The sequence below is a fragment of the Artemia sp. Qi Xiang Cuo genome, chromosome 12 (genome assembly GCF_049724085.1).
Source record: "Artemia sp. Qi Xiang Cuo chromosome 12, ASM4972408v1, whole genome shotgun sequence".
In the NCBI taxonomy this organism is placed as follows: Eukaryota; Metazoa; Arthropoda; class Branchiopoda; order Anostraca; family Artemiidae; genus Artemia; species Artemia sp. Qi Xiang Cuo.
In genome coordinates, this window is record NC_142805.1 from 24,307,823 (window position 1) to 24,334,732 (window position 26,910).

At 37.8% G+C, this 26,910-nt stretch overlaps 1 protein-coding gene across 1 annotated transcript in view; it reads left to right on the forward strand.

Moving 5' to 3' along the window:
• Positions 1–26,910, forward strand: part of LOC148945909 (uncharacterized) — a 176,537-nt gene that overhangs the window by 93,655 nt on the left and 55,972 nt on the right. The window contains exon 5 of the mRNA XM_089097932.1: positions 18,200–18,331. Coding sequence (XP_088954058.1) covers positions 18,200–18,331 — 132 coding nt within the window. The remainder of the gene's footprint in view (positions 1–18,199; positions 18,332–26,910) is intronic.

Consider the following 26,910-nt stretch of genomic DNA (forward strand, 5'->3'; position numbering starts at 1 on the left):
GGAATTTCGATTTTAGTTTAGGAATAATGGGGGGGTAGATCTCCTTTACTTTCCTTGTGGTGCATTTCTTTTGTTGTCTGCAGGCTCTTGTCTGATTTTAAGATTTGGAATATAGAGTCCTATAGTTCATTAGTATTCTTTTCTAGACTCATTACTTGTTGAAACAGGGTTTCAAACGGTTTTGGATCCAATTTCATAAATATCTTCCAGGCATTATGACTTGCAAGTAACGAATTCTCATGTTTGAAGAATATCCCATGCTTTACGATATCTTGGGCTATAGTTTTACATTTGTCAAGAAGCAGTAAATCTGTCTGACATGGAACTTTAACGTACCAGTACCGAACTTTATATTGTTTTTGCAATTTTCTTATTTCATGTTGAATATAATGGAGGTACTTGCCCTTTCTGCCGTTATATTTTACTCCCAATTTTCCTCTCGCGGGTCAATATTTGGGTCTGTTTGCTAAATTTAGACCGAATCTATAGGATTCCACGTCATATTTCCTTAAATCATACTTGACGTTCCATTTTTTCGCGAAGACTTCTTCCCCTGATTTACTCACAATGATCATTGCCGCGTATATGATCATTGCCGAGTATATGACATTTTCTTTTGCGTGCTTTATGGTTATGAACTCTGTATCAATAATTGCTTTGGCCATTGTTCTGAAATGAAAGGTAGTTTCTATTGATCTTTGTTTAGTTAATTTTTCAAGATTAGTTATGATCACGGTACACTCTAGGTCGAGGTCAAACTACATTTTCACCAGTATTTCCTCATACATCGGGTACTTATTCGTTCGACGTAATTTGAGTCATCTAAAGCTCCATATTAACCAATAATGAATATATATTTTGAAACGAAAACAAGGTAACTTCAGGTCAAAGTTGAACTACTTTTTCACCGGTGCCACCTTGCACCTGGCTATTTGTGTATTCGAACGTAATTCAATTCCCAAAAGTTCCGTACTCTAGATTAACGAGTTTGCGCTCGATTTATTAGGCTATCGCTGCATCCTTGCCTATGCACTTTACTGTAATAAACTTGTTAAACAAAATTCTCTTTTTTTTGCATTTAAACGAGAAAAGAATTTTTACCTCCCCCTTGAGTTTAATTAACTGCCATGATTAATATTTTCCTAGTTTTCTGTATCCTCTGGTAATGGATGTGTTTTGGGCGTTCCTTGTGTGAGGAGATCTCTGATGAATTTTGGCCAGTTGTGTCAGTTATTTAGATATTAGGGTATTGGGTCCTAATAGTTACATTATTGTCCATTGGGGGGGTTTTGTTGAATGGACTCTATTTGGGGTTTCAAATTTTGATGCCAAGCTTGGTTTGGGATTGCAAAATACGAGGGTTGCGATGACCCTTCGTTGTAATTGTTAGCAAGAAAATTTTCCAAATGGGGATAAAGGGGTAGGTCAATTTCAACTGTGAAATAGGTTGCCACCATCTTCTCTAAGTTTGAGCAGAAGTCTCTCTGTTTTTGCAGATCTCTGATAATTTCGAGTTGGTTTTCCTTCAATTGTTTCTCTAAGCTGTCCCGTTGTAGTTTAATTATCTCTTCCTGTGCTTTTAACTGGTCGTATTTATGCTGTAAGTCTAGGAGCTTTACTCGTTCAGGTGCCAGGGCTTCTTGCACCGCTATTGTTGCAGATAGTACAGTATTGTTTCTATAATCTTGCACTTATTTACCAATTTCCTGCATTTTATTATATAATACCTGTAATTTTAGGACCTTGTCGGGATAATTATATCCTTTAACAAGCGTGGCGTCACTTATTGATTCCATTTCATCCTGGATTTTGGTGGTCTGCTCTTTAACTGCCATAAACTGGGTCTCAATTAATTTATCCATTTGTTTAGTTACTAGGATCTCATTTATTTTTTTGTTCATTTTTTTGGGGAGGCCTTAACTTCACTGAGAGATTTAAGTGTGGCTTCTATCATATTCTCAATTTTCAATCTTTCTGTTATCAATTGTGCCGAAGTGTCTAGAAGTTTTAATACTATTTGAAATAGCTGATCCATATTTGTTCTGTCTGTAACGGGGTGGCACTAGGTATTTTGTTTTTGGGGGAGGGTTGAACAATTCTTGTTCCTCTTCTATTTTCAGGGTTTTTTTATCACGCCGAGATTCAGTTTGTCTGGAAAAATTAACTATTAAATTCTTTCTACCTTTTATGGTCAGCTTTAGATGAAATGTCTTATTCATATACCCTTATTTTAATGGGTTTTTTTTTCAAGCTGCTCATTTCGTCTTAATAATACTTTATGAGTTTTTTGGGGTACTCTATCCCTAGACGTATTTCCATTTATCTGGTTTTTTACTTATTCTGCCAGACTTTGTGGCAACTTTCTGTTCGCTTTCTGGCGTTTTATTCTTTTTTGACTTTCCCATTGAGATAAGGTCAAATTTCTTAACCTGTTTCAGTAGGAACTTTTGACCTTTTAATTTTGTGGCTTACGCAGGGGCCGCGACAGAAGCCGGTTTTCGTTTTTTTGCATCTTGGGGGTAGTCAGGATCTGATTCTTCGTCGGATTCAGTAGAACTAGTTCCTGAGGATTCATCGTTAGGGCTTTCTATGGTGGTTCTTTGTAATTTTGGAGTATCACCTGCCCTTGCTTCATTTATCTCGTCTCCTCTCGAGGTAGAGGGTTTATTTTCCACTTCCTCGGGCTGAAGTCCTATTTCGGGGGAGTTAAAAGATTCTTGGGAACTCTGGGAGGAGTCAAATCTTTGTGAATAATGTCTCCATTGTTTGGATGCCATATCCTCTGGGGGGTGGGCTATTTTTTGTAACAAGGTTTGTTGCCAGGAGGTGGATTCCTGGGGTTTGACTTTGGATACCGTTATGTGATGGTATTGTCCTAGATTTTCATCTTCGGGGTATTCCTGGGTCCAAGGCAAGGTACTTTGTCTTGTTTTTATAGGATAATTGATAATGTCCATAGCTTCTCTCAAATTTTTTGTATTTCCTTTATTTGTATCCCTGGGTGGAGTTTTCCTTATTTTTGCACCCGGGGTTGCCATGGCTCTATTTAATTCAACCTGTAACGATAGGGGTCTCTCTATCGGGGTTGCTGGGGATACCATATCGTCTGGAAATCTTTTTGGTGGACATGCGGTTGAAATACTATCAGGGAAAAATTGGGTTTTTGGGGACAGCGTATAATCTAATTCTTCCGAGCTTTCTGATGATGAACTTTTTGAACTTTTTGGTGTTCTTATTGGTATGGGTATTAAGGATTTTCTTTTAGGGACGACTAAATTTCTCATGGCTAAAAATTCTTCAAAGTTTTCCTCGTCGCTAGGATTCTCGAAATAATCTTGTTTGAAGTTGAAAGGTTTTAACTCTGGTAGTTTTGATTTGGGGAATTCATTTTACGTATTTGATGAATCAGTAGATGAGGGTTGGGGTGCCCACCTGGCTGGGTACTTGGCTTCTTTTATACGACTAACATGTGCCTTATATGTTCTTCTGTTGTCCGGGTTTATCATTTTAAAAGTAAAATCATTGTCGTATTTCTTGATAATCCTTTATGGTCCTGAATATATATTGGAAAGTTTCTTGCCTTCTACCTTTGCCTCATTTTTTAGATATACACAATCTCCTACTTCAAATTTATATTCCTTTTGATTTTGGATTCATTTCTAAATTCTTGGTTTATCTTACATTTTTCTAATTCTTGTTTAACTACTTTATAGGTTTTCCTCATCCTATTTATAAAATCTTGCTTATAGTCCTCGGTATTATTGTAATACTGCCTGGACTCTATGATTTCCTGATAAGGTATTTTAAAATCGCGCCCGAATAAAAGAAAAAATGGACTTTCTTTAGTCGTTTCTGAATATGCGGTATTGATTACATTGGTTAAGTAAGGTAGATATTGATCCCAATCGTTTCGATTGTCTTTTGTATAGATAGTCAATACATTGGAAAATATTTTGTGCCTATTTTCAATTTTAACGTTTGCTTGGGGATGGTAGGGAGAGGTTAATAATTTTTCTATTTTAAGGAAACTCATTAAATCTCTTTTTACTTTAGAAACGAAGTTAGTTCCGTTGTCTCTAATAACCTTGTGAGGGATGCCAACTTTTAAAAATATTTTTCCTAACGCTTTACTTTTGGTATATGCTCCTTGATTTTTCAATTCTTTGGCAAAAGTCAAGCCGGTAAAGTGGTCTATAACTGAAAGAACGCAAGTATGACCTCTGTTAGAAACAGGTAAACCTCCGCTAGTCCCATATAAATAAAATGAAACGATATCGAAAGGGTACCTTGCTACTGGTACTCTTCCCATCGGGGGATTAGGGTACGTTTGGGGATATTTTCTTAAATTACACGCCTCACAGGTACTTATAAAATCCTTGAGTTTTGTTAGCGCCGACGGTACATGAAAATATTGTTTTAACTTGTGGAAGGTTTTAGCTATTCCTAAGTGTCCACCTATATCAGAATGAAAATATTCAAAGGCAGGTATTATTAAGCTTTGGGGGAGTACTGGGACTATTAAAGTTTGATTTCTATTTGTTTCACCTGTTATTATCCTGCAAAGGATTTCTTCGTCCAAGTCATAATAAAATTGTCTATTTCCCTTCCCAGGGTTTTGAACTTATCGGGGAGATTATCGGAATTCACAAAATAATTAATGAGAGTCAAACACATTTCATCCTTAACTTGGTTTCTTTTAATGTTAGCTATTGATAAGGGGCTATGATTGACTTCGTCTCCTTCTATTTGGACTTTAGGTTTATTCTTCTTGTGTTTTCGTTTACTGGAATGAATGGCGTTCATTTGTTTAGTTTCATTGTCCGAGGAGTTATTTTCAGGGTATCTACTTAGGTAATCACAGCGGGTATTTTGTTTACCGGTTACATGTTCAAGTTTGAAATCCAGATCTTGGATTTTCAGTATCCATCTAGTTAAGATTCCAGTTGGATTTTTGAATGCACTTAGGTACTGCAAGCTTTTATGGTCCGAACGTAGCTAAAACTTTCGGCCCACTAAATAATGTCTAAATTTGTCTAAATTGTATATTATAGATAGTAGTTCCAATTGCGTTGCAGAATAACTGCTTTCGCCTTTCAATAGAGTTCTACTTGAATAGCATAAGACTTTTTCTATATACTAAGGGGATTCTTGTAGAGGATCAGGGTAGTTTTCTATGGGGATTAATTGGGAAAGGATTCCAGCCATGCCCGTAGCTGAGGCGTCAGTGGTAACTACAAATTTTCCTTTTTCAAAGTCTGGTAGCGACAATACTGGTTGAGAAGTAAGTGCTTTCTTGAGAGTATCTAATGAAGTTTGAGCTTCATTCGACGAGGTGATATTTTGGCTGGTCCCTTTAGTCAGGTCCGGTAAGGGTTTTGTAATTTGGGCGTAGTTGCGTATGAATTTTCTAAAATAACTTGTTAAACCAATAATGCCTCTTAGTTGTTTTATACTTTTCGGCGGTTTGAGGTTTTCTACGCATTTTATCTTTTCGGGGTCTGGCGATATTTGGCCTTGCCTCACTATCATTCCTAAAAAATTTATTTCGGGTTGAAGTAAATTTACTTTTTCAGGTCTACATTTTAGATTACCCTCTCTGAATTTTTCGAAAACTTTTGTCAATGTTTTTACATGTTCCTCTGGAGTATCTCCTACACAGATCACATCATCCACAAAGTGAATAATATTTTCTATACCTCGTAATAAGTGTAACAGTGGTCTACATAGTGCACTTGAACTAGTTTTGAGTCCGAAGGGTACTCTTAAATATTCATAAGAGCCACATTCCGTCGTCGAAAAGGCCGTTTTATAGACGTCATTGTCTGCTATCTTAACCTGATGATAACCTTGCGTAAGATCGATAGATGTAAAGATTTTGTTTTTTGTTGAGATGGAGTCTTGAATTTCATCGATTCAGGGCAGGGGAAACTTGTTACTAACTACTTGCTTGTTCAGTGCTCTTTAGTCTACTGCAAGCCTAAGGCCCTTTTTCTTTTTGGGCACTAGTATAAGGGGGGCTAAATACGTGCCTATACTTGGGCGTATAATCTTGTTTCTCTACTTCGCTGATTTTATTTTTTAACCAATTTTTGTAGGGGTGAGGGATACGATAGGGTTGTTTAGCTACAGCTAACCTTGTGGTTTGAATAGAATGTTCATAGAGAGGTATGAGTCCAATATCCTCTTCACATGTGGAAAATATATCTCTAAAATTCCAGAGTAATTCACATAATTTTTCTTTTAGTTGCGTATCTTGGATATGGTCTAATTTAAATTTTTGCAAAAAATGGGGTCTTGTTAGGGGGTACCTATTCGTTGGATTGCTAACACCAATGCTATTAACTAATATTTTCTTGGAGTTTTTCCATTCATTTAGTTCGCGCTCAGAAATCACTTGTATTTCAACAAGGCATGTTCCCTTTTTTAATGTGATCGTATCATTTTCATGTGTATTAGTCAACCAAATAAAACCTTCTCCTTTCTCATATAAAATGATCTGTTCTTCACAAAACAGATTTTCGGGGATTTCTTTACATGGGGATGCAAACCAAATTTCGGAATTGTCATTTACGGGGGTGACCATTTGTAAGATTTGAATTCTTTGCATCGTTTTTGGGGGGATTTTTATTTTACGCACCACGAATCCATAGTATTTTTCTTCCGAGTCATTTTCTATTAAGTTAAGATTGGTGCTTGGTTGCGTCAAATCTTCCGCTTGTGGGGTTGGCTGTAAGGGGACAGTACCGAGGCTTATTATCTCGTTCCATAATTCTGCTATTTTCTTTATTTCTATTTGGCTATGCTCCTGAATTTTCCCTATTTTTTTATTGACTCGATCCATTTGCTACTTGATTTTCTCCCACAGGACGAGAGATGTGGTAAAAGACTTTATTCTATTCACTGTTGCTTCCCCTCTCTCCACGCGTTGGAGAATAGTATCGTAAGGATACACGAGCCTGTTATTTGCTATATCTACTAATACCTTATTAGATTTTAAACAATTAGCACCGATTATTGCTTCATATGGGAAATTCTTGCATGTTATGAAGTTTGTAGGGATTATTCTATTATCTTTCGTCACATTTAGACATATAGAGCCTATTGCTTCCAGTCAATGTCCAGTGACACTAGTTAAATTGAGAATATTGAAATTTTTCCTTCTCTTAATATATGTTGGTAATCTGTTAAATACAATTGAATTTACTATGTAAACTGACGCACCGGAATCTATCAACGCTTAGAAATTAATACTTGCAACAACGAAATCATTTAGTATAGGTGATGTGTCGTTATCATCTTTTAAAGAAGGTACAACTACTGGAAGGGACCTATAAAAAATACTGGCCTCCAGGGTCCCGGTTAATTTTCTTGGGGGTCTAATTCGTTTCCATGTGCATTTATTTTATAGATTGGCGCTTTACATTGGGGTTCAATGGGAACTTCACTTGCTAGTGGATTGACATTTGATTGTCTAGGTTGCCACGTATTGTTATGTGGGTTGGGATTTCTTGTGCCGATGGCTCGCGGCATTTGTTCATTTTGTATTGAAGAAAAATTCTTTTCGTTTCCCGAAAAATTTCTTTGGTTTCCCGTCGGGAAAAAATATCCTCTGTTATCGCTCGTATTCCTGTTGAATCTAGTCGGATACACTGCCCGTGAATTGAATTGGTACATGTTTTGTCGTGTATTTTGGTTGGGGAACCGATACTTATTGTGACGGTTGGGAGAAGTAATTTACTACGCGAATCCTAACTGGTAGGGGCTGTAGAACAATGGGAGACGTAGGGGGTTGCTTCTATAGCTTTCTCACACACTAGTATTTAAGTTTTTTTCCTAAACAAATGGTAATCAAAACTAGAGGTTGCTGTAATATAGTTGTTTCTAGTGCGGCATTCCCTGGCGATATGTCCTTGTTTATTACATGCATAACATATAGTTGGGGGTTTATTTGCGTAGTTTGCCGTGCTTGTGGGTACAAAACGTACCCTTCTTTGCCTGGTAGGGGTTGGAGATCTATTTTGGTTCGGTTTGGGTGAATTATCTCTCGAAAAAAATCCTGAAGGAATTCCTTGTGATCGTCCAAGAGTTGAATCTTCTACATTATTTATTCTTGACTTATTGTGATTTGCCACGATCGAGTCAATTTCAATTATTCTCTCTACTTCCTGAACTTACAGCTCTAATGTTTGAATATTTTTTGATATTAACATGCGGTATAATTTGGGGCTCAATCCTTGCATGAAAGTATTTAATACGATTTTATCGTATAAGGGACCAGATTCTTTTCCGTATTTAGCCTCAATGGATACCATTACCTTGTGTAGGTATTCCCTAACATTTTGTGTTTCGTCGAAAAATACAGTTCCGTGCTTTAATTTGTGTGTTGAACTGGTTTCAACAAATCTTTCTTGGAACACTTTTAGTAATTTTTCTATTGAGTTTATTGGAAGGTTGTTATCTTCCCCTATTGTATTTTCTATTTGTTTTAGGAATGTTAACGCTCGCCCCTTAAGTCTCATTAATAACATGCCTACTAATGCTTTTAATTCCGTTTAGTGAATTCTACAAATTGGTTTAATTGGATACTAAATTCCTCTACATCTGAATTTCCGTTATACGAGAGAAGAGATTTTGAAATTTCCACTGTTTTGGCAATAAGATTTTTCTTTAATAATTGTTCGTTTGGATCTAACGACATATTGTTTTTTTTTAATTAATTAAAATTCGGCACTGGTTTTATTTTGTTTTTGTTATTATTCAAATTTGACACTTCCAAATTACATTTTTTTGTTACTATTTTAAGGGGACTTAGACCTAACAAAATATTGCACTTCAAACCATGCATAAAATACTGCACTTTCCTTATGCGTAATATTTCTCAATAATCTTTTTTCGTAGAAAATTTTGTCCTTGTGTTTTGCTCCTTTAAACAGGCCGCACTAATTCTAATGGGGGGGGGTTTAATTAAAAATTTTTGTTCTTATGTCTTCGTTTTTGATTCCTTATATAGGAATTTTTCAATTAATTATTCCTATGGGTAATTTTCAATTAAACTCTTAGTTGACAGTTCGCGAGTGGCATACCTGAGTGGAGGCAGAACTTCGTGTGTGGGGAGCTTAAACTAGCGGTTCAAATGGGGAGCATGTATTAATGGCCATACTGAGTCAAAATCAGATTGAAGGTTTTCTGGTTCCCTTGAGAGCGAGTGGAGCCACAAGGACTAACTATCTTGAGAAATACTAACATAAAGAGAATAAAATAAGAAAGTAATGTATTTATTTTATTTACTCACATAATCGGTACAGAGCTTGTCGGCAATATCGAAATTATTTCATAGTCATATACACTAATATAAGATTGTTGTCAAAAGTTAAATCACTGATAATAAATATTCCCAAAAATTCATTCCCAATAGACTGCAAGTAAACTCACATAAAAATGATCACTTAAAACTCATCGTAGACTTCTCCTAGACTCTCGCTGAACTCGACTGCTTCTAAAACTGGCCCAAAAATTGCTAAGTCCTAACTATCTACTCTCTCCAATTTCGCCAGAGGCCACGTTCGGGCGTTACTAAAAGTACATTACGCTGATTTTATTGGTTCAGCTTTATGTCCTATATTTCTATTGGATAGGTATATACCAATGGGCTACTTGAGTTTAATTACGATTTATAATTTTAAGATATCACTTTGGAATTTTTCTTAACAAAACAAAGTTTTACATTGTAATTTTTTGCTGGCGAGGTGTCACTTAGTTTCCAGAAGACTTATAATTTATTTCTGTGAAAGTTGTTAAGGGACAATACGCTTTAGTTGCATTGGGATACATAGTTTTAAACTTAGTTTTCAGAACAATGCAATTAGACTACATAAAGATATTTTGTATCTCGAGTGACTATTTTTTTGTATAATAAATTCTACCATCTCTTGATAGTTTGAAAATTCAAGCTCTTAAGATATAAATTACATTGTTAGTCGCCTGTCATATAAAATTTGGTCAGACTGATATTTATTGCATACTTTGGCAACGCGGAAGCGGATTTATTTATTACATTTTCTGTGGGAAAGCTTCTTACAATGTATGTTTGAATTGAATACATTTGTTTTACTATTTTGAATTGAACGTTTGAGTTTTGCTTGATCTGTAGGTTACTTGAATTTACAGGTTCATATTTTGGGTGATTTTATTTTACTTGGGTAACTTTAATTGGAAAATTTTGAGGTTTTTGAAAATTGATTCCATTACACCTTTCTATAAGAACCTTACATGCTCCCAGGGCATAACTTACAGCCCTTGCCCTTAGTGATGTGGGGGGGGGGGGGGTTGTCATCCTTAAACACATAATTTTTCAAAACTTTCAAATACACTGAATAAAATGGCTATCTGAATATATCGACTAGCCCTTTGAATTTCCAATCAAATGAGCCCTTTTTCAAGTTTCTACGACAAAGATTTCAATAAAAAACCTTATATGCCCCCAGGGCATATCTTACAACCCTTGCCCTGAAAGCTTTGGGGGTGTGTCCTCCTCAAAAACATAATTTTTATCAGGAAATCAACTACGCTGAACAAAATAGCTATCTCAAAATTTTGATTGGATGTGCTTCGGGAAATAGTGGGTGTGGAAGGGGTGCTAATTGCCGCAAGGGTTGTGGCGGAGTGTCCTCCTCAAAAACATATTTTCTATCTGGAAATCAACTTTGCTGAACAAAATAGCTATCTCAAAATTTTTATTGGATGTGTTTGGGGAAAAGGTGGGCGAGAGAGGGGGGTTAGTTGCCCTCAAATCACTATTGACTATTAAAAAGGGCACTGGACCTTTGAATTTCCAATCGAAAGAGTCCTTTTTTAATTTTCTGTGACCAAGATTTCAATAAAAACTTATACGCCCCCAGGGCATAGCTTACTAACCCTTGCCCTGAATGCTGTGGGGGAGTGTCCTCCTCAAAAACATAATTTCCATCTGGAAATCAACTTTAATGAACAAAATGGCTATCTCAAAATTTTTATTAGATGTGTTTCGGGAAAAGGTGGGCTTGGAAGGGGTGTTAGTTGCCTTCCAATCACTTTCGACTATCAAAAAGGGCACAAGCTACTCCAACTTCCTATTGAATGAGCCCTTTTCGAAGTTTCTACGACAATTTCTTCGATATGAAATGCCCTGCTCTAAAGGAAAAAAATAATAAATAATACATGGTGCCAACATCGTTCTTATATGCCCTCAGGGCATAACGTAAAACCCTTGCCCCGAGGTTTTTGGAGGAGTGTCCTCCTCAAAAATATATTTTCTATCTGGAAATCAACTATGCTGAACAAAATGGCTGTCTCAAAATTTTGATTGGATGATTTTGGGGGAATGATGGGCTACGGGGGGCTAGTTGCCCTACAATCAATTTCGACTATTAAAAAGTGCTCTAGCTCTTTGAATTTCCAATGGAATGAGCCTTTTCTAATTTTGTACGACAACGCCTTCTAAAAAAACCTTATATGCCCCCAGGGCATAACTCACAAGCTCTGAGGGCTGTGGGGGAGTGTCCTTCTCAAAAATATCTATCTGCCCCCCCCCCCCCAATTTTTATCTGAGAATCAACAACGCTGAACAAAATGGCTATCCAAAAATTTTGATTGGAAGTGTTTGGGAAAAGGTGGGCGAGAGAAGGGAGTTAGTTGTCCTCAACTCACTTTCAACTATTAAAAAGGGCACCAGACCTTTGAATTTCCAATCGAATGAGGCCTTTTTCAAGTTTTTACGACAAAGATTTCAATAAAAACTTATATGCCCCCAGGGCATAACTTATAACTCTTGCCCTGAAGACTCGGGGGGGGGGAGTGTCCTGCTCAAAGGTTTAATCTCCTGAACTTTAACTGCATGAAACAAAATGGCTATCTCAAAATTTTGATTGGATTTGTTTGGGGAAATGATGGGCTTGGAAGGGAGGGGTGTTAGTTGCCTTCCAATTACTTTCGACTATTAAAAAGGGCACTAGCCATTTCAATTTTTAATCGAATGAGTCCTTTTTGAAGTTTCTAGGACAACGCGTTCTATAAAAACCTTAAATGCCCCAGGGCATAACTTACAACCCTTGCCCTGAGGGCTGTAAGGGGGTTGTAATCCTCAAAAACCTAATATATAAAACTTAAAACTACGTTGAATAAAATGGCTATCTTAAAATTTTGATTGGATGTGTTTGGGGAAAAGATGGGCGTGAGAGGGGGTTAATTGCCCTCCAATCACTTTCGACTACTAAAAAAGGTACTAGCCATTTAAATTTCGAATCGAATGAGCCTCTTTTGAAGTTTCTACGACAACGCCTTTTATAAAAACCTTATATGCCCCCAGGGCATAACTTACAGCCCTTGCCTTGAAGGCTGTGGGAGAGTGTCCTCCTCAAAATATAATTTCTCTCTGGAAATCAACTATGCTGAACAAAATGGCTATCTCAAAATTTTGATTGGATGTGTTTCGGATAATGGTGGGCGCGGAAGGGGCGTTAGTTGCCTTCCAATCACTTTCGACATTTAAAAAGGGCACAAGCCGCTCTGATTTCCAACTGAATGAGTTCTTTTCGAAGTTTCTACGACAACTTTTTCGATACGAAGTGCCCTGCCCTAAAGTAAAAAATTATAAATAATAAATTGTGTCAATATCGTTCTTATATGCCTTCAGGGCATAACTTAGAACCCTTGCCCCGATAGTTGAGGGTTAGTGTCCTCCTCAAAAATATATTTTCTAGCTGGAAATCAACTACGCTGAAATAATGGCTATTTCAAAATTTTGATTGGATTTGTTTGGGGGAATGATGGGCGTGGGGGGGGGGGGATGGTTGTCCTCCAATCACTTTCGACTATTAAAAAGGACACTAGTCCTTTGAATTTCCAATCGAATGAACCTTTTTTTGAAGTTTTTACGACAACGCCTTCTATAAAAACCTTATATGCCTCTAGGGCATATCTTACAACCCTTGCCCTGAAGGCTTTGGGGGTGCGTCCTCCTCAAAAACATAATTTCTATCTGAAAATCAACTACGCTGAACAAAATAGCTATCTCAAAATTTTGATTGGATGTGTTTTGGGGAATGGTGGGCGTGGAAGGGGTGCTATTTGCCTTCCAATCACTTTCGACTACTAAAAAGGGCAGAAACCACTCCAATTTCCAATTGAATGAGCCTTTTTCAAAGTTTCTATGACAACTTCTTCGATACGAAGTGCCCTGCTCTAAAGGAAAAAAATAATAAATAATACATTGTGCCAACATCGTTCTTATATGCCCTCAGGGCATAATGGGCGTTTCGAAGTTTCTACGACGACTTCTTCGATACGAAGTGCCCTGCTCTAAAGGAAAAAAATAATAAATAATACATTGTGCCAATATCGTTCTTATATGCCCCCAGGGCATAACTTAAAACCCTTGCCCCGAGGGTTTTGGGGGAGTGTCCTTCTCAAAAACATTTTTTCTATCTGGAGCCCTTTTCGAAGTTTCTACAACAACTTCTTCGATACGAAGTGCCCTGCTCTAAATGAAAAAAATAATAAATAATACATTGTGCCAACATCGTTCATATATGCCCTCAGGGCATAACGTAAAACCCTTGCCCCGAGGGTTGTGGGGGAGTGTCCTCCTCAAAAACATATTTTCTATCTGGAAATCAACTACGCTGAACAAAATGGCTGTCTCAAAATTTTGATTGGATGAGTTTGGGGGAATGATGGGCAAGAGGGGGGGGGGGGCTAGTTTACCCTCCAATCACTTTCGACTATTAAAAGGGGCACTAGCTCTGAATTTCCTATTGAATGAGCCTTTTTAATTTTCTACGACGATGCCTTCTATAAAAACCTTATATGCCCCCAGGGCATAACTCACAAGCCCTGAGGGCTGTGGGGGATGGTCTTCATCGAAAACATAATTTCTATCTGGAAATCAACAACGCTGAACAAAATGGCTATCTAAAAATTTTGATTGGAAGTGTTTGGGGAAAAGGAGGGCGAGAGAGGGGGGTTAGTTGCCCTCAACTCAATTTTGACTATTAAAAAGGGCACTACACCTTTGAATTTCCAATCGAATGAGCCCTTTTTCAAAACTTAAAACCCTTGCCCCTGGGGTTGTGGGGGAATGTCCTCCTATGAAACATATTTTCTATCGGGAAATTAACTACGCTGAACAAAATAGCTGTCTCAAAATTTTGATTGGATGTGTTTGGGGGAATGATGGGTGGTTTGGGGGGCCTAGTTGCCCTCCAATCACTTTCGACTCTAAAAATGGGAACTGGCTCTTTGAATTTCCAATCGAATGTGCCTTTTTGGAAGTTATTAATATAATGAAGCTATCTTAAAATTTTGATTGGATGTGTTTGGGGAAAAGATGGGCGTGAGAGGGGGTTAATTGCCCTCCAATCACTTTCGACTACTAAAAAAGGTACTAGCCATTTAAATTTCGAATCGAATGAGCCTCTTTTGAAGTTTCTACGACAACGCCTTCTATAAAAACCTTATATGTCCCCAGGGCATAACTCACAACCCTTGCCCTGAGGGCTGTGGAGAAGTGTCCTCCTCAAAAACATAATTTCTATCTGGAAATCAACAACGCTGAACAAAATGGATATTTAAAATTTTTTATTGGATGTGTTTTGAGAAAAGGTGGGCGAGAGAGGGAATTAGTTGCCCTCAAATCACTTTCGACTATTAAAAAGGCACTAGACCAACTACGCTGAACAAAATGGCTATCTCCAAATTTTGATTCGATGTGTTTCGAGAAATGGTGGGCACGGAAGGAGTGTTAGTTGCCTTCCAATCCCTTTCGACTATTAAAAAGGGCATAAGCCACTCCAATTTCCAATTTAATGAGCCATTTTTGATGTTTGTACGACAACTTCTTCACTCCAATATCCAATTTAAAGAGCCCTTTTCGAATTTTCTACGACAACTTCTTCAATACGAACTGCCCTTGTCTAAACGACAACAATAATAAATAATATGTTGGGCCAACATCATTCCTATATGTACCCAGGGCATAAACTAGAAGCCTTACCCCGAGGGTTATGGGGGAGTGTCTTCCTCAAAAACATATTTTCTATCTGGAAATCAACTACGCTGAACAAAATGGCTATCTCAAAAGTTTTATTGGATATTATTGGGGAAAAGGTGGGCGAGAGAGGGGGGTTAGTTTCACTCAAATCACTTTTGACTATTAAAAGGGGCACTAGACCTTTGAATTTCCAATCAAAGAATACCCTTTTTCAAGTTTCTACGAGCAAGATTTCAATAAAAACTTATATTCCCCCAGGGCATAACTTACAACCCTTGCCCTGAAGGCTGTGGGGGAGTGCTCTCCTCAAAAACATCATTTCTATCTGGAAATCAACTACGCTGAAGAAAATGGCTATTTCAAAATTTTGATTGGATGTGTTTCAGGAAATGGTGGGCGTGGAAGGGGTTTTAGTTGCCTTCCAATTACTTTCGACTATTGAAAAGGGCACAAGCTACTCCAATTTTCAATTTAATAAGCCCTTTTTGAAGTTTCTACGACAACTTCTTCGATACGAAGTGCCCTGCTCTAAAGGAAAAAAGTAATAAATAATACATTGTGCCAACATCGTTCTTATATGCCCTTAGGGTGGATATCATGGAAATCTATCTGGAAATCAAAAACGCTGAGCAAAATGGCTATCAAAAATTTTGATTGGATGTGTTTGGGGAAAAGGTGGGCGAGAGAGGGGTTTAGTTGCCCTCAAATCACTTTCGACTATTAAAAAGGGCACTAGACCAACTTCGCTGAACAAAATGGCTAGTTCCAAAATTTGATTGGATGTGTTTCAGGAAATGGTGGGCACGGAAGGGGTTTTAATTACCTTCCAGTCACTTTTGACTATTAAAAAGGGCACAAGCCACTCCGATTTCAAATTTCATGAGCCCTTTTCGAAGTTTCTACGACAAATTCTTTGCTCCAATTTCCAATGGAATGAGCCCTTTTTGAAGTTTCTACAGTAACTTCTTCGATACGAAGCGCCCTGATCTAAAGGACAAAAATAATAAATAATACATTGTGCCAACATCGTTCTTATATGCCCCTAGGGCATAACTTAAAACCCTTGCCCCGAGGGTTGTGAGGGAGTGTCCTTCTCAAAAACATATTTTCTATCTGGAGCCCTTTTCGAAGTTTTTACGACAACTTCGTTTGATACGAAGTGCCCTGCTCTAAAGGAAAAAATTGTAAATAATACATCATGCCAACATCGTTCTTGTATGCCCTCAGGGTGTAATTTAAAATCCTTGCCCAGAGGGTTGTGGGGGAGTGTCCTCCTCAAAAACATATTTTCTATCTTGAAATCAACTACGCTGAACAAAATGCCTCTCCGAAATTTTTATTGGATGCTTTTGGGGGAATAATGGGCGTTGGGGGGGGGGGGCTAGTTACCCTCCCATCCCTTTCGACTATTAAAAAGGGCAATAGCTTTTTCAATTTCCAATCGAATGAGCCTTTTTTGAAGTTTCTACGTCAACGCCTTTTTTAAAAACCTTATATACCCCCAAGGCATAACTTACAACCCTTGCCCTGAAGACTATGGGGGAGTGTCCGCCTCAAAAAATATTTACTATCTGGAAATCAACTACGCTGAACAAAATGGCTATCTCAAAATTTTGATTGGATGTGTTTCAGGAATTGGTGGGCGTGGAAGGGGTGCTAGTTGCCTTGCAATCACTTTCAACTATTAAAAAGGGCACAGGCCACTCCAATTTCCAATTGAATGAGCCCTTTTCGAAGTTTCTACGACAACTTCTTCGATACGAAGTGTCCTGCTCTAAAAGAAAACAATAATAAGTAATACATTGTGCCAAGATTATTCTTATATGCCCTCAGGGCATAACTTAAAACCCTTGCTCCAAGGGTTGTGGGGGAATGTCCTCCTCAAAAATATATTTTCTATTTGGAAATCAACTACGCTGAACAAAATGGCTATCTCAAAATTTTGATTAGATATGTTTGGGGGAATGATGGGCGTGCAGGAGGGGGCTAGTTGCACTACAATCACTTTCGACTATTAAAAAGGCATTAGCCATCCCAATTTCTAATTTAATCAGCCCTTTTTGAGGTTTCAACGACGACTCCTTTGATACGAAGTGCCCGGGTATGGAGAAAAAAAATAATACATTGTGCTAACATTGTTCTTTAATTAGGCAGCGCGATCGCGCTGCCTATGAAATCTGCATCCGAATGTGTCACTACTAAACCCAGAAACAGTCTAAAACTGCAGTGGGTAACCCTTCCAAATCACCCTTACTTCCTTTTCTTCGTCCATCAGACTTTCATTTGGTTGCACGCCTTAAATAGGCTTTGCGCAGAAAGCATTTTCGATCCAATGATAAAGTTAAACATCCAGTGCAAAATTGTGGCTTCAAGAATGGCATCCGGTGCAAAAGTGGCTTCAATCAAATCTAAAGAATTTTATGCCAGAGGCATACATAAATTTGGGCAAAAGCAGGATAAATTTATAATTTATCCTGAGCCCTGAGCAACTCAGGGCTCAGTTGCTCAGGGTGTTGACAAGTAGCCATAGACTTGAAATTATGAGGTAAATTGTTTCTGAGTTACAGCGATTTGCCTTCTTACTTATAGAATAGCTTAACATACTATAGGCGATAGTTGGTTCACATCTATTTTTCGTACCCACGGACGATTGATATTTAATATGGAGCGTTCATTTGGTGATCTATTTTATTTCGATTTAATTTTGTCCCTTAGTCTTATGGAATGTGAACTAACTGTTTCTAGAATTGCTACTGTATGAATAGCTAATCTTGGACTGTAATCTATGAAAACTTATCTTCCTTAATGTTTGGAATTCATGATATTGCGAGTCAGAACAGTTGACCAAGTACATACACAAATACTTTTCTAGAGTGGGTATATATTGAGTTAGTTTTGTCCACAAATCAAAAAAGTTATTTGTAAGAAAAATTACTGGAAGCTATGGGACGACATGAATTAAGAAATTTCAGGGGGCTAGTCTTACGGTTCCACCTTAGAATGTGCTTTTAGTCGATGTACAGGTTACAGTGAAAAAAAAAATGAGATTGAGAATCTTTTTAAGTTCTTAGACTTAGTCAATGATGAGTATATTTATCTCAGATCCACACTCTTGGCTAAAAAGTATATTTGAAGTTCTTATATCTTTGAACATTTCCTTTTTCTATTTTCCAGATGAACTGGTTGAATTTGAGACTAAGTTTTTCCCAGTTGGTAACTAACTTTGAGGGACTCTTAGGTGGGGGTGACTTGGGGAGTGAAATCAATGAAATGATTTCTTCTCTTGCAACCAGCATCATCAATTCGGTAAGTTTTTCAATTAAATCTTGCAATCTTGAAGGGTTATTGTCATAACAAGGGCCATAAAATGATTTATTGAGTGAATGAGTTATTGAATGATAGATGCTTGTTTTTGCTTTTAGTCTGGTGAATGGAATTAAAATTTTTAGAGGCAAGATCAAAAGCCACCACAAGAGATCCACTAAATTCCAAAAAGGTGAAAGGGTAGAGAGCCCAATTTTGCTCTTTCAAAGTTGCTGTTTTGATGTATACAGTTCTGCGTTGATGTTAATATTCATTTTTTGAAAATTTTAGAATCACAAACAACCTCCTAAAATAGCTATGGTCCGCATCGTCTTCGATGTAGGCCTTTTTAATGTCATTAAAAGTTGTATTCATGTTTGTTCAAAGTAAATCGAACACGCTACTAAAAAGGATTTCCAAAAGGGATAGATTTCGGCCTTTTAACTTATCAGGGAATTTTTCAAAAGAGGCTAAATACCTCACCGAAAACGAAACAAAAATCTTGAACGTGGGGCTGAAATTATAGGTTAAGCTCTTAATCTAAAAGTGATTAGTGAGTGAATAGTAATCATTATTTAGTTACTTTTGACAATACAACATTTTATATAGCATGCCAATGCAAGTAAACACTTAATATAGAGCATGTCCCTTGAATTTGAAAGATGGATTAGTTGTATCTTAGGCTATATATTTCCATTTCTATATGCTTATTTTGGTTGTTTATTAATTTTCTCTTAAATTTTGATAATATTTTGTATTTTAGTTTTCAGTTATATCATATTTTCTGGACTTTACCTTTTTTATTAATTTTTTTTTAAAGTGGGCTTTTGTTTAATATTAGATGGCTGATTCGGAATAGTCATCTGAAAAGAAATAGATAGTTGGAAATAAGTTAGCTGAAATAAGTAGAAATAACTAGTTGAATCATCAATCCTAAATGAATTAGGGCACTTGATTACGTTTTGACACCCCAATTTCCCACAAATGAATTCTTATGAACATGCCTGCCCTTATGTAATAGAATAGAATAGAATATGATTTATTGGCTAAAATAGCACAAAAGCTAGTATAAGCGCGTCAGAATTACCATAACAAAACAAATTTTATGGGATAAAGATAAAACAAAAAATTGAATCAATAATAAAACAGATGTTAGGGGATAAACATAAAACAAAAATTATATCCATCATTAAAATGGGAAACAAAATAGGGGACAAAAGAGTTTTTGTTCCTCATGGTCAACATTTAAGGATACAGGTCCAGTTGGGTATTTGGAGCTCTACGAGCATTGAGTCTTGTATTAGAAAGGGTTGGGGGATTTTCTTTAAGGGGAGGGAGAAAACGTCGATGATAGTCAGAACTAAGGCACTTGTGACCAAACTTTATGGTAAGGATGTGACGTCGTGATTCCAATGTAATAAGTTAAAGTTTAGCCAAACCTTCATCGTATATAGTATAGGCCGTCCCCAGAATAATTTTTATTGCTCTTTTTTGAATACTTTCAATTTTAGAACATTGGTCTTTGGCCAACCCAGGGTGCCAGACAGGACAAGCATATTCCAGACAGGGTCTTATATAAGAACAATAAATTATTTTAAGGTTTTGGATTGATATGGAGAACCGTTTGAGAAGAGAGAAAGATTTAATGAGAAAATACCCTGATTTAAATAAGTGGGAAATGTGGGAGTTCCATTTAAGGTCATTGTCCAACTGCACACCAAGCAGTTTAACCTTATTTAGATTTGGTATGCATAGGTAATTATTGATAGAGGGCATATTTTTAAAAAAATAAAATAACCTGAAACTACTTTTGGGTATGCTTAAGTTTGAGTTTAACATTGACAAGATTATTGTCCTTAAATTGTTAATTAGTGAATCGAGTGTAACATTCAAAGTATTAGATGTTTGACAAAGGAAAATGCTTCAACACTTAGTTTTCCCTATATCACGCCAAGTCCTCTGTAGTTTGGAGTTGAGACTTTAGCAATAGCTCTACTATTGGCGTTCAGCCTTCTAATTTCTATAGAGTTTCCTTAGAAAAAGAATGTCTGTTCCCTTGTTTACTAGAAAATTGCTGATAACCAAAACGACCTATGTGGAAAATAGTATCGTGGTGAGTCTTGATTAAAATTAAATAAAAAAACAAGTTGTTTAAACTGAAAGTAAGGAGTGACGTTAAAACTTAAAACGAACAGAAATTGTTCCGTATATGAAAGGGACTGTCCCCTCCTCAACGCCGCGCTCTTTACGTTAAAGTTTGACTTTCTCACGACTGTATTTTTTTTTAAACAATGAAAAACTTTAGCGTAAAGAGCGAGGCGTTGAGGAGGGGACATCCCCTTTCATATACGGAATAATTTCTGTTCGTTTTAAGTTTTAATGTCGCTCCTTACTTTCAGTTTAAAAAAACTTGTTTTTTTTATTTAATTTCTGATCGTTTTTAAACAAAAAAAAACTTTAGGGTAAAGATCGAGGCGTTAAGGAGGGGACAGCCCCTTTCATATACGGAATAATTTCTGTTCGTTCTAAGTTTTAACGTCGTTCCTTACTTTCAATTAAAAAAAAACTTGTTTTTTTTTATTTCATTTCGGAACGTTTTTGAATTAATGCAGGTTTTGAATTTCGCTCACCGTGCATGAATAATTTAAACGAAATTTGTATATTAATTTTACTTTTATTTGGTTAAATGGCTTTCTCGAAACTTGTTGAATTTTATTTACGAACGTTTTTAATTAGTAATAAATATACGTAACTTACGAATTAACTTACGTAACGCACTTCTATATTCATATATTTTTAATACGTATATTAGGGGGTTTGCCCCCTAGTCAATACCTTGATCTTGAAGCTAAAGTTCGAATTTTGTTCCATTTCTTTAAAAATGACCCCTTAATCACAAAGGCCGTTAATTAGAATAAATAGCTCTTATGAAAGTACTAAAAAATCCTTGGCTTAAAGAGCGAGGCATTGACTAAAAGGTGAACCCAATCATGTAGCAGTAGAGGAGGGGGTGCTACTCGTGACATTACCACGTGGTTTATGGTTTTCTCAGTGAGAATGAAAAAACAGGAATTTTCTCACTTGGAAAACAGTAACTTTGTCACATTTATGGTTGTTTTCATGGATGGTTATGTGTGTTGGTCGATTTATTTGATGTTTTTCTCGGATGTCAACAGCAATTCATGTCTGTTTTATGGTTTTTGTCAGTGATAATTTGAAAAACAGGAATTTTGTCACTTGGAAAAACAGGAACTTTCTCACTTGGAAAACCATAAACCACGTGGTCCTGTCACGAGTAGCACCTGTGAACCTTGACATTCGCTGAGAGCGTGTACTTACAACAACAACAACATCGACCTTGGAATACCTGTGCTGTCGACCTCAATTCACCTATCGTGAATCAATAATTCCCCTTAGAAACAACAAATTAATTTCCCCTTTCTTGACAGATCAATCGATCAATGACATCATCTGTCAGACTTTAAAAATGTCCCCCTAGAAACGATTCTCCAGGAATAGATCCAAATCATTAATGTCTTTGCCTCGGGAACAGTTCTTTTGGTCGAACTCCAAAGGATATTAATAACCAAAGGCCATGGAAACAATTAGGCAAGAAACATCTTAGCGATGAATTGTTTTAGCGCGCGAAAAGGTTTCTTATTAATTTGAAATGCATTAGCACAGAGATGCCAAAAACAAAAGGAACACGCTGAATTTACGTTTAGGGATTATTTGGGCGAAACTGTTTTAGACGGGTTATGGAACTATTTCGGCGAAACAGATAGAGACATTTTAAAAGATGATTTTTGAAGAGATTTTAGAAGAGAATTTAATGGTGAAACTCTGTGGTCGTTATAATACACAAGTTTCATTTGAACAGTGTTGTGAGGTCCTCTAACCCAACCCCAAAGGGTTCCAATCCTCCTACTCCAACCCCGAAGGAAGCCCCCGGTCCTCAAAGGCCCCCCAAGCTCCCAAAAGGGCCACCGGCGCCCCCAACGGCCCACCCAGACCCTTAACGGCCATCCCCGGGCACCCCACAGGCCCATCGAGCTCCCAAAGGACCAACGGGGTCCCAAAGGCCCTCCACCGATCCCCACATGTCCCCCAGGCCCCCAACTGTCCCCCCGGTCCTCAAAGGCCCATCGAGCTCCCAAAAGACCAACGGGGTCCCAAAGGCCCTCCACCGGTCCCCAAATGTCCTCCAGGCTCCCAACTGGCCCCCGGACCCCCAAAGGCCCACCCCGGGTCCTCAAAGGGCTCCCCGGGCTCCCAAAGGCACTCCCCCGGTCCCCAAAGGTCCCAGACCCTCAAACGCCCTCCCTGGGCCCCAAAGACCCTCCCCCCGTCCCCATACAAGCACACAAAAACTTACACACACATATACACATACAGACATACACACACACACACAAACACACAAACACACAAACACACACACACACACAAACATATACAAACAAACATACACACATACACAAACACACATAGACACAAACACACACACACACATACACACATATACACACACATACACATACACACACAAACACACATACACACATATAAAGATACACAAATATATATACACACATACACACACAAAGACACACACACACACACAAAAACACACAAAGATTCAAAGAAACAAATATAGATAAAAACATACAAACATATACATAGACACAAATACACATAGACACACAAACAAACACACATACAAACACACACAAACAAAAAAACAAATAAACATAGATACACACACACACACACACACATAAACACATACACACACACACATACACACATACACACACACACACACTCAGACATTTACACTTATACACACCCACATACACATACAAGTAAAGACATACACACACACACATACACACAGACATACATACACATACACACACATAATAATAAATACACATAAAAGAACATACAAAAATACAAATACACACAAACACACACACACATACACACATACACACACATACACAGATACACACACACATACACACGCAACCACACATATACACACACACACACAAACATACACACACACAAATACACACAAACATACACACACACACACATAGACACACACACAAACAAACACATACAAATACACACACAAATAAATACACACATACATACAAACATAAATACAAATACAAAAAAAAATACACACACACTTACACACATACACACATACACAAACACATACACACACACATACACACAAACATACACACACACACACATATACATACACAAACCCAAATACAAATACACATATACATACATACACATAAACATACAAACACACATATACATACATACAAACACAAATACACAAACACACACACACAATCAAAAACAAACAAACACACACAAAAAAATAAAAAAACAAACACACAAACAAAAACACACACACACAAACAAACACACAGACACATACAAACACACACACATATACAGACACAGACACACACACATATACACACACATAAACACACACACAAACACAGAGACAAATATAAAAACACAAACATAAACAAACACAAAAATACACACACACATACAAACACACACATACACACATACACACACACACACACACATACACACAAACATACACACATACACACATACATATACACACACACAAACACAAACACACATACACACACGCACATACAGACATACACACAAAAATACACACACACACAAACATACACACACACATACACACAAACATAAAAACACACAAATACCAAAAAACACACACACACACACACACACACACACACACAAACATACCAATCCACAAATACAAATACACAAATACAAATACACAAATACACACATACACAAACACACACATAAACACACACACAGACACACAGACACATACACACATACACACACACACATACACACAAAAACACATACACATACACACAAACATAAACACAAACAAATACACACACAAACACACACACTCACTCACATCCACACCCCCATACATCCCATAATAAACATAATCACTTCCACACACACATACACAAATGCACAGACACACAATCAAATAAACATACACACACATACATGAACTTTCAAACTTTAAAATGCACACATACACTCTCACACATTCTCATACATACACCTACACACAAACACATTCACACAAAAATACACACACACACACATACAATTACACATACACACACACACACACATACATACAAACACTCATAAACACATACACACACAAACATACACATAAAAACACACATAAACACATATACATACACGCAAACACATACACATAAATACAAAAACACACACAAAGACACACACACACACATACACATACACACACACATACACATACACACACACACATGCCCACACACATAAACATACACACATACACACACACACATACGGGTGTGTGTGTGTGTGTGTGTGTGTGTATGTATATTTATATATGTGTGTGTGTGTGTGTCTGTTTGTTTTTGTTTATATTTGTGTGGGTATGTGTGTGTGTATGTTTTTGTTTGCATGTGTTTGTGTATTAGATAGTGTTTGCGATAGTTTTTATGAGATAGAGTAGGAGAGTGTATGTGTGTGAGAGTGTGTGTGTGTGTGTGTTTTTTTGAGTATATGTATGTGTGTATGTTTTTTTGTGTTTGATTGCGTTTGTTTGTGTGTGTGTATGTATCTATGTGTGTCTGTATGTGTGTGAGTAAGTGAATGTGTGTGTGTGTTTGTATATGTGTGTGTGTATGTGTGTGTTTATGTGTGTTTGTGTGTGTGTGTGTGTAGTGTCTTTTTGTATGTGTCTATGAGTGTTTATGGTTTTGTTTGTGTCTGTGTGAGAGTGTGTCTGTGGGGGTGTGTGTTGGTGTGAGTTTTTGGGGGTGTGTGTGCGGGTGTGTGTGTGTGTGGTTGTGTGTGTGGGTGAGTGTGTGATTGTGTGTGAGGGTGTGTGTTTGTCTGTGTGTGTATGCTTCTGTATCTGTGTATTTATGTTTTATTGGGTATGTATGTGTCTGTGTATGTGTGTGGTTTATGTCTATGTGTGTGTCTATGTATATGTGTGTATGTGTGTGTCTATGTGTAGGTGCGCGTGGGTGTGTGTGTGTGCATGTAAGTGTGAATGTATTTTTGTGTGTATGTGTGTGTATGTGTGTATGTATGTATACGTGTGTGTGTATGTTTATGTATGTATGTAGGTGTATGTATGTGTGTGTGTGTATGTGTGTATGTGTGTGTCTGTGGGTGTGTGTATGTGTATGTGTGTATATGTGTATGTGTGTGTGTGTGTGTATGTGGAACTATTTCGGTGAAACAGATAGAGACATTTTAAAAGATGATTTTTGAAGAGATTTTAGAAGAGAATTTAATGGTGAAACTCTGTGGTCGTTATAATACACAAGTTTCATTTGAACAGTGTTGTGAGGTCCTCTAACCCAACCCCAAAGGGTTCCAATCCTCAGACCCCAACCCCGAAGGAAGCCCCCGGTCTTCAACGGCCCCCCAAGCCCCCAAAGGGCCCCCGGCGCCCCCAAAGGCCCATACAGACCCTCAACGGCCATCCCGCGGCCCCCCAAAGGCCCGTCGAGTTCTCAAAAGACCAACGGGGTCCCAAAGGCCCTCCACCGGTCCCCAAATGCCTCCACCCAGGCCCCCACAAGCCCTCCCTGTGCCCCAAAGGCCCTCCCCGGTCCCCAAAGGTCCCCGGATCAGAAAGCGCTGCCGGGATGCGCCGTGGGCCAGGAAAGCACCGCAGGATGTGCCGCAGGGATGCGCCGCGGTCAGAAAGCGCCGCAGGATGCGCCACAGGTCACCGCAGAGCATGCAGGATGCGCCGCAGGCATGCGCCGCAAAAAAGTAAACTAAAAAGTAAAAATTTCGAAATGTTATCCCCCAACGCCTCCTCAGACCCCCAAAGGCCCTCCCCTGGTCCTCAAAGGGCTCCCGGGCTCCCAAAGGCACTCCCCCGGTCCCCAAAGGTCCCAGACCCTCAAACGCCCTCCCTGGGCCCCAAAGGTCCTCCCCCGGTCCCCATATATGCACACCCACACATACACACATATACACACAAACAGACACTCACATATATATTCACTCTCACACAAACTCTCTCTCACACTTACACACACACATAAACATATACATACACACACACACACTTACATACATTTATATACACACAAACACACCCGTATATATGTACGCACACACATACACATACACACACACCCATACACTTATATGTATACACATACATACATATACAAACACACACATACACACACATACATTCACAAACACAAATACACATACACACATAAAAACACACACATACACACATATACAAATACACACACACACATACACACAAAAATAAACACACACACACATACACACTTAAATACACACAAACACATACAAACACAAAGATAAACACATACACACCCACACATAAACACACACATACAAACATACAAACAAACACACACAAATATACACACACATAAACAAATACACGTACAGACATACACACA